The sequence below is a fragment of the Montipora foliosa genome, chromosome 1, assembly GCF_036669935.1.
Source record: "Montipora foliosa isolate CH-2021 chromosome 1, ASM3666993v2, whole genome shotgun sequence".
NCBI lineage: Eukaryota > Metazoa > Cnidaria > Anthozoa > Scleractinia > Acroporidae > Montipora > Montipora foliosa.
This window is the reverse complement of record NC_090869.1, coordinates 33,680,860-33,690,859: the sequence shown is the minus strand read 5'-3', so window position 1 is coordinate 33,690,859 and position 10,000 is coordinate 33,680,860. Positions and strand designations below refer to the sequence as shown.

At 37.7% G+C, this 10,000-nt stretch overlaps 1 protein-coding gene across 1 annotated transcript in view; it reads left to right on the top strand.

Moving 5' to 3' along the window:
* The window catches only part of LOC137997163 (uncharacterized), a 9,185-nt gene extending 2,290 nt beyond the window's left edge, over positions 1-6,895 (top strand). The window contains exons 1-3 of the mRNA XM_068842994.1: positions 1-1,994; positions 5,364-5,678; positions 6,638-6,895. The exon at positions 1-1,994 is cut by the window's left edge and continues 2,290 nt beyond it. Coding sequence (XP_068699095.1) covers positions 1-1,994; positions 5,364-5,667 — 2,298 coding nt within the window. The 3' untranslated portion in view covers positions 5,668-5,678; positions 6,638-6,895. The remainder of the gene's footprint in view (positions 1,995-5,363; positions 5,679-6,637) is intronic.
* Positions 6,896-10,000: the final 3,105 nt, after the last annotated feature.

The following is a 10,000-nucleotide window of genomic DNA, read 5'->3' as shown; positions in this document are numbered from 1 at the left end:
CATCTGTTGAGACCATTAACACCCACGATGTTAATTGAATGGATTAGAGTGACTGTCATCCGAAAACCTCGCTTACTGACGATAGGTGTCTTTCTTTCCGTTATGACGAAATGTTTCCTAGGTGGATTATTCAAAATGCGAAGTCTTCCATTCTGTGGGTGTCAGATGATTATTTATGTCGGTATTGCATTATCCATTGGTACGGTTGGAGTACTTTTGCTCTTGGGGTTCCTTTTGTTAAAAGGAATTAAAGCTATTGAAAAAAAACGGTGTCATCCATGTCAACACAAGTTCATTGCTACAAAGATTACATCCACGGAAATGATCTCATTTTGGAGATTTGTTTTCACTGTCTTTACTGGCTATATGATTTGCCTAATTCCCTTGACATTTACTAATTTTAACTTTGAATTCATCTGTGATTTTGCTGTGTTTTTAGCACATGTCTGGCATTTATTTTTGGCAATTGTTTTAGTACAGCAACTTTATAAATTACTCCAGCTCAGGGACTTTGTGAACAAACTAATTTTGCTTGTTTGTGGCTCACTTTACTTGATGAGGCTACCACCAATCCTCTATTTTTTCATGCTGTATGTAACATTTTTCTTTTATACTCTTTACACTGAATGTTTATACATGTACTTGAACTCCCTGGTGGGATCTGGTGCCAGTGACAATGAGAAGCAAGGCGAAAACATGTTTTCTGCAGTTGTTGTCGATAAAACTGTCCTGGACGTGACAAAATTAAAGAGTGAACTGAACAGAAAGTTCAGTTTTCTGAAAATGAAGGTTCTTGATTTTGCTGGAGATAGGGAATATTATTCGTATCATCATCTCTTTCTCAGGCATCATGCATTATATATCATTGTATTTAACTTGGAAGAATGGGAAGAGAAAGATTTTATGGGCATATCCAGACACATTCAAAGACTTCAGTTCTGGATGCAATCTGTTTGCAGCCATGTACCACGCAGCACACCAATATTGCTCGTTGGTACACACAGAGGTAACATGGATAATAACTGCCTGAAAATATTGGATGATCATCTAAGACGATTCCTGTGGAAGAGGTACTGTGATGAGCTGGTCGCAAATGACTCTGAAATGCTGCTTTTCTTTCCTGTTGAGAATTCTTTGGGAAACATGGACAATGGAATTCAAGCACTTCAAAGGGAAATCATATCTGTTGCTGAAAAAAGCAAGAAAACCATTGGAAGGGAAATCCCTCTGTCGTGGATTCAGATCCAAGATGCAATTATCAGCCTTAAAGAGAATCCAAATGCCAGGTTTTGTATCACACTTGCTGAGTTCCAAAGGACAATTGACAATGTTGATTGCAATACATATATTTGGTCCAAGGAGACTTTGGAGTATTTCCACGAGAAAGGGCTGATTATTTATGTTGACAAGAAGGAGGACATAGATCTGTCAAACTGGATTCTTCTTAACCCTAAAATACTGGTTGATATAGTCATCCAACTCATCACCCCATCAACAGAAAGCACCCAATACAGGGGCTTAAGGCATGACTGGGGCCTTCTGCAGAGAAAAGGAATCTTGACCAAAGCACTTTTACAGAGCATCATTTGCAAAGTGAAGGAAGATGAAGAAGCTATCACAGCATTCCTCGAGCAATATGATCTCATTTGTCCCTTAGAATACAAGGCAACGGAAATGAAAAGGCGGCATCATTGTGATGTGCAGGCGACACACTTTGTTCCCTCCCTGCTTCCATTGTCTGCAGATGGGGATAAACCAGTATGGCACGACCATTACAGAGATAAGAAGTTTTATGTGTTATTCAACAAGTTCCTTCCTGATGCCTTGTTTCATCGCCTGCTATCTCGTGCACAAAAGAACAGTAACGTTGAGTTTCCAAGTGGCCAAACTGTTCTTTATAGAGATGCTGGCAAGTTTTGGATGAACCCTTATCTGAGTTACAAGATAACATTGATGGAGGAAGAAAAAATGATTGAGATAGCATACAACAGCAGGTATATGAAAAGGTGTAGCCTTTTATCCCTCTTGTCACAAAATGGCAAGTTTTGAATAGTCAGTAATTAAGTCAATTTGTAAAAGTGCAAGTGTCCACATTTCTTCCATATTTTAGACAACATGGCCAAGTAGTTAAATGCGTATGAGTATGTAGGTTTGGGGGTCACGAGTTGAAGTCGTAGTCAATGTGGATCTTTTTTTTTTTGTTTTGTATTTTTTCTTGTATTTATTGACGCTGCTCAGAAACACATAGAACACAAAGCAATTAAGACAAGTGCAACACTGTTAAAAAAATAAACCAAATTTGGAATATATGATATTCAAAATCTGTGAAAGATCTTTAATCAGCACAAATATTTTTAGCATAAAGAATAAAGACAGGACTGTAGCAAGGACGTTCCCCTTCCTTTGTAAGCCTTTTTTTTTAAGCAAACAACCTATGATATTCAGGAAGCGAAAATGCCATAATTTGTTGAGTATCCTGTGTTTGACACAGTGTGACCAACCCCCTTTAAAAAGTCCTGGCTATGCCCATGTAGTTACTATGAAAACCACTGATCTGGAATGGGCCTGAATAACTGCAACTGAGTCACTAGCCCGCCCACTTTTGTTTGTAAATAATTACTGGGTTGTCTATGGGAAACCCAATCGAAGATCTGCGTTTAGTTTGTTTGTTTCATTTATTCTATTTATTTTTATTTGTTGTTGTTGTTGGTGTTGTTGTTGTTTTTTTTGCCGTGTCGGTAAAAGTCTTGCCTGTCACTCCCCTGGTAAGTGGTGTCTTTGTGCATATAGCCTTCTGCGCGTATTTTCTTAGGATCGAGAGGGTAGTGGAACTGCGTAGATTTCTCTAATCATTAGGGCCGTTTATACGAGAGAAAATAAGCCGCGGCTAACTCTGGCCGCGGTTTACGTAAGCCGCGAAAGGAACTATTTATACGAGTATAAACTCCCAGGCCAGGATAAGACGCGGCTTGAGAAAGCCGTGAACATAGATTTCGTACCATTTATACGGGGTGTTCGCGGCTTACGTAAGCCGCGGCCAGAGTTAGCCGCGGCTTATTTTCTCTCGTATAAACGGCCCTATTAACTTAGCATGCAATGGCGTCGAAAGTCATGTAACGCGAATGGCGTTTTAGTGGATCCTTAAACAAAATATACCCTTATGGAGCTCAATAATGCAAAGTCAGTTGGATAAACCAGGCAGGAATCTCAAAAGCGACGAGTACTGGACTTCGACAACAATCTATCGGCCGTCGAGACGAAATCAAAGTGAGCTGTATTTACCTGAAGTGCATGGTAATTTGACACGATTGAGTTTCTTGTCTTCACGCACGCAATGAAATAGGAAGAGGTTTTCGCCTCTAAGAGCAAATATGTTGTTTGTTTCAATAAATTTTTCGCTGGAAAAGGATTCTGTGGTATTTTCTGCCTTTGTGAATTATAATATCATGTTGTGTATTGAATTTTCGAGCTTAAGGTTGGAATGTGATATGGGAGAAGTTTTTTAGTATTGCTCTGTAAGCAGGAAGGGTTCACAGGCCTGTTGGAAGCGTGCTTGAGTTTCAACAAAATGAGCCCCAAAATCAGTGAAAACTTGTGACGCAGATGAATAATAAAGTAGCTGCTATTTCCAAAATGATGGAATTACCAGGTGATAAATAACGTCGTACGCGTCTTGAGAGTAAATTTTGACTTTGCATAAACAAGAGTTGGGCGATTGTGATCTTTGTTTTGACTTCGCTCATTTCATTGTCAAACTTTATAACACTTGACAGAAAAAGAAACTTACAAAAACCCGTTATCTTGCCATCATTTGACACAGATGCTGCACTGTTTGGCGAGTAAACATGCCGCGGTAACTTAATCACGGCGCCCGCTGAATTCCGGCCATGTTTGTCGCTGATCGTAACTTTTTATATTCTATATTCACGGTTCAAAATTAATGTTGTTTTCACGTCGTAAATATTTTATTCTCGATCGACCGTCCCGGAAACTTCCTTCTGCTCTTTCTAAAAACTGTGTATCAATAGTTATTTGCTTTTTCATCAATATTTGTTTTGCATAAAGCAAGCTAACAAAATCTGTACCTTGCTGGGTTCGCATTTGTTAGCGTTAATAGTATTTTCGGTCAGATGCTTCTGTTTTTTATGAGGGGTTTATTGTTTTGGTCTCCCATCCTAACACTAACGCCGCTGAACAGGGCTTAACTTCAGTGAAGTTTAGTATTACAAAGCTGTCAGGCAACCTTTTCTGCAAATTTTTAGTACCTGGTTGGATTCCATAAAAAAAAGAAAAATTAGAAAACAAAGACAATTCACGGTTCAAGTGTTTCATTGTATAGTTGACAAACAGTGCTTTCCTGCAATGGCATTACACATGTATATTAATAGAGTAGCCACATGCACGCTATTTATGGTATATACTCTTAGTCTATTTTCGTTTTTTCAAGAGTTGGTCACAGCCAAAAACATAGCACGTGGTACATTTTCCATTACACCAATAATTTTCCTTGCTGGTGTCAAAAAAAGGACAACAAACAAATTATTATTATTATTATTATTATTATTATTATTATTATATTGTTATTTTTTTTTGTAATTTATTTAACATAAAAGAAGTTTACATTGCACAACATACATATATATATAAAAAAGAAAAGAAAAGAAATACAAATAATGATCTGACATGCACAAGAACTGAGTGATTAATCAAAGAGGGCGAATAAAGTAAATTAAATCATGTAAATTTCTCAACCTTGTATTTAAAATTAATCTTATTAACAAATTCAGATAAAATAATCGAGCTCTCTTTTAGCTTGTTTGAATAAATGTAAGACATCATGTATAAAAAAGTATAGTTAAACTTTCTCACAGCCTCGTGCCCAGCAAGGCATTGCTTAAACAAGCCAAACACTATTTCCTTAGGTTCTGGATTGAACTGAATTCAATCCAAACAAATTATTATTATTGTGAGTACAACCAAGACTGAGAATGATACGTGAGGACTCTTGAAGAAAGCAAAGGATATTTCATTTTCACATTGATGTTGGGTTTCAGTATTTCTACCCAACAGTTTTATATCATTTTGTACACAGTTTATTTTTTGCTGTTTTTCATGCCATGAAAAATGTTTACTAGCTTTTTGGATGTGACAATCACTTTAAAATTGAAACAGAAAAAAAACATCTGCTGCTTCAAGCAACAGTTAGGAACAATTTCATTGGCTACGTTAAATCTTAAGATGCCTTTTTTTAAGGTCATTTTGGCTGCACATTTTGTAATAACAATTATTATTAATGAAAAGTTAAATGTTCACATCCATCGATCATGGTTCATTGTAAACATTGCTATCATTCTTTTTTCCAGCCGCAAGAACAAAATGAAACCATCTGATGTGTTATGTCAAGTGTTTTCCATGGTGGATGGAATCTGTAGGAAGGATTTTCCCTTTATCAAGTTTCACTGTGGCCCAGCCTGTCCTTCACAAACCTGTCCAGGCTATCAGGATGACTTTTTTACTTCACTACCCGCAGATCCATCTGATGAGGACTCCCTCACGCGACGTTGCCATGTCTACAATGTTTTGCCTGGACGTCAAAGAGACAGAACCCCTTTTTTGTACTGTGAAGACCACAGTTTTGAAGAGGAGTTGGAAGAATGGATTCCTTAAGGAAGAGCTTGGTAACCAATATTATTTTCTATCCTGCACCCTTAAAACTCTCTAAGTGTGCAAGGGGAAGGGAGAACAGCAAAAAGCCAGATGTACAGCTTCAGTTGAATTCCTGAATCCCCCATCTGTATACTATGGTGTAACAAACATACTGTATTTTCTCCTAGAAATTTCTCATCTTTCACTCTTACTGTTGGAGTATATTTTCAATTTTTTGCAAATGTTTATTTTCATCTTTTCAGTAAAGGAGCCTAGATATCCTTGTTCACCTTCCATTTGGCCTCTCATTTGAAGTTTCAACAAACAAAGTGCTTTATCTACCATGCAATCCCTACCTGAGAGTGAGACTAAGAGATTTTACTCTGGCTGATGCCTTTTACTCAACGATTGGGGGCACTTTAGGTGTAAATGGGTTAACAACATCTAGGTCACTCCCTTTCAATTGAAGTGTCTCTGCAATCAAGGCTGAAACATTTTCAATGTTAGGCCATCAATTTTCTCTCAGAATTTTTGGAACAAAATGTTTATGAATTCTCAATTTCTACAAGTTGATAAATCAATTCCCAATAATTTTATCCAATTATTATATTTAATTGCATAGTTTTGCAAAAATATATATTAGTGCAGGTCACCTCCTTGAAAGCATGCTGTGAGTGTACATGTAGCTTTCTGACATAAATATCATCATTGTCATCATGATTATCAAGCATGTAAGCTAGTGTGAAACATGGACGTGTTTCTCATTTGAAGTCACAAACTGCTTTCCAGGTGAAGGCAAAAAATCTTTAAAAATAAACATATAAAACAATTTTCCATTTCAAATTGGAGCAACGAAGGTTCATGTTTGGTATTGGCTAAGGGCTGTATCTCAGAAATGAAAAAAAATATATATATTTTTTTTATGTCCCCATTAAACTACACAATGAAGGTGGAAAAAATCAGTTATGTAGTGTTTTTGTCTGTTTTGCAGGTGTGTACAGGAAAAGGCCTTGCAAAGAGGGTGGAACTCAGCGGCTTCAAATCATCTGTTTTAACCTTAACAACATGGTATTCTTGGTATTGGCTCGTGTAATCAGCAACAACATTATTTTTAATCAAATCAAAAGAACTTGATTGTACAAGAATAGAGCTCACCTTACTGAGTTCTTTAACTTTAACTTTATTTATACACGGTAAAATCTTCAGTATAGTTACCTGTATTACAATAAAAGTTTCATTACAACTACAATGTACACTGTTTTACAAGATTGCCGTGTGGGATAGATTTGGAGGGCAATGCGCTTTGAGATGTATGGTCTTATTCGTTTAAGGGCGCCTATAGCTGAAGATGTCTTCTTGCTAAGATCACCAATATGATTAGACCATGAGAGGTGTTCGTCAATTATCACGCCTAGTGATTTAGCTTCTTTAACTTTAGTGATTAATTTAGCATCAATCTCAACGTTTACTTGGTTGTCTGAGAATGAATTTAAACGTTGGTTTGATCCAATAACCATAAATTCGGTCTTCGCAACATTCAAGCTCAGTTTGTTGGAAATGAGCCATATATTAAGACTTCTCAACTCTGAATTTAAACCTTTCTCAAGATCAGTCAATGTGCTGGCAGCAAAGGTTATGTTAGTATCATCAGCAAACATCCTTAGTGAGTATCTTAACGCTAACAACCTACTAAGTCACTGTCAATCTGGATTTCGATCGTTACACAGTATATATGGTGTTGATACAATCAGTACTAAGTGGTTTGAATCTTATCTTTTTCGCCGAAGTCAGAGATGTAGTCTTGCTGGCCAGTTGTCTAATGCTGCACCGGTTTCTTGTGGCATCCCACAGGGTAACAACCTAGGACCACTCTTATTCCTAGTTTACATTAACGATCTGCCAAATTGCCTTAGGTTGTTCAAAAGCCGATTAGCGCTAATCCCAGATTAAAAATTAACCGAGGAGTTAATTTCTCTACTCCTAAGTGCTGTTCAACGCTGATATTCGGCAAAACTTTACATTAGAAGAAGTCAATCTTGAAAAACAAAAATAAGCAAAAGAAACTTTCACCAAAAAGTTGAAAACATGAAACGAAAATTTACGTTAATCCTGGATTAAGTTAATCGGCTTTCGAACAACCGGGCCCTGGGCAGTAAGGGTACTGTGTAACGATCGAAATCCAGATTGACAGTGACTTAGTAGGTTGTTAGCGTTAAGATACTCACTAAGTTGATCACAAACACATTTTTCATTTTTCTTGAAGGAGTATGATGGGACACCAAGATGGTTTTCATTTCTTTATTCAGGGCTGCCTGCATGACCAGATGTGAAAACCAAGAAGAGGTGAACTTTTCACCTTGGATTAATCCCGTCGTTTAGATTAAATTACAGGCATCAACAGACCTACATGTATTGTCATTACCTATTATTGTTACCTACTACTTGTTCCAAAGTAATGATTGTTTACAACTTGGCCACACAGGCTTTGTTAAGGCTTTCAGATGCCCCTTTTAGATTTCAATTAGGTGGCCGGTTAAAGTATAATACTGATAGCTGGCCATGATAAGCAACAAGGGTAACGTAGGCACCAAATGTATGGCAGAAGACCCCCCCCCCCCCCCCCCCCCCACCATCTCCCCAATATGGGGAGCTATGCAATAATATGTATGTATGTATGCTCCCATTTGTCTCCCCTCCCCCTGAAAAATGTTGAAATTTAGAAGAAATACAGTTTTCAGCATTCTGTACTTTACATTACAGGAGTTAATCATCAAGGCTTTGCATAGGATGTCATTGAGGTTTGAAGGCAGGCATTTGTGATTAGTTTTTGTGGGATTTTTTTGTGAAAAAGGAAGTATGTGGGTATGATGAAAATAATTAGGCAAAGTCTTGTAAAAACAATAATGATCAATTAATGATCAACTTGTCCAGTGCTCAGCCCTATGAACCCCGTGACGATTACGTGAAATGCAAGGTAGTTTACCAAAAAGATATTCACAGTTTGCCTTATTTTAAATGCCAAAAAGAAAGGAAGTGTCTTCGAAAATGGTTGTTTCAGTTCAAATTCTGTATGTCAAGTGGTTGGCATGCAAAAGGCAGTGAGAGGCCAACTTCATGAAGGCGGTGGTGTATATAGCTGGTACCCGGCGATTATAGAACTCACAGTAAATTCTTCTTTTACCTAGACGTAGTCTGTATGTACATAAGAAAAGATAAAGATTTGTTTGAAAAATCACCGGTTGCTATCCTCTTTGTTCCTCCTTCCCCGACTTAACGCCATTCTTTTGTGTTATGGAGTCTGTTTTTCCAACTTCCGAACAGTCTCTGGCCAGGAAAACTTTGTCTTCCTGACGTCAAAAGTGAGAACCCATAAGATCTTTCAGTGCAGCCTCTTTTGGTGCTTCAACTCGATAACTTGATCCCACTGAGTTTAGACTGCAACGTTGCGTTGAACAAAGTACCAAAACTTCCTTTTCATCATATCTCAGGGACGACAAAGTTCTCGTGTTATAGTTTTTTTCTGTATAGATTAGTAGGAACTCGGAACTACACACTGTCCAAAACAAGATCTGGAGGTGACCTTCCAGTTGGTGCCAATTCCAGTTCAAAACGAAGCTATCAAACAGATTTAAACAAAGCTATGTCCAGCAACAATTTATACCTGGTAACGATTAAAGCTTGGTGGCTTTTCCAGCTTTGATGAGATAAATCATTGTGTGACAGCACGGGCAATGGTGTTCCATACCGGTGTGCTTAGCTCTTTCCAGATAACAAAGTGTTGATTCAGTTGTCATGCACCTGACCTTGTTTGTTATGCCAAGGGGTATCTGTAACTCATATCCCCTTTCTATGTAATGTAATAGGTAGCCGATCGTTTCGCTGTTAAACGTATCAGGAACGGCGACGGCAACGGCAATGAGAAAGTCGCAAATTTGCATATTTGGTGGGCAAAAACAATAGCTTTGCACGCCCTTTGCGTGCGTTTCTCACTTTTGTCCATTTCTTTGCTGTCGTCTGCAAAACAACGTGAAAAAGCTAAATTTGAGGTTTTAAAGGGGCTAGGTCACACAATTTAAGGCAATTTCAGCACTAATCGAATGGTCGTAGAATTAACTAAAATATCAAAATAACTGCCCAAAACTATAGAAGAACTCTAACAAAACACCGGGAAGCCAAGAAGGGACATGGATGGACAAAACTGGAGAGGATTGAAATGGATTGATTTCGGTAAATTTGAAAAATGTCGGCCCACCTTTTTTCAAATTTATATCAGTTTATATCAAAATGCCATTTACACAGCTTGAAAATCATTCTCAGTAGTTATGTGGCCTTGATTTTGCAAATGAAAGACTCT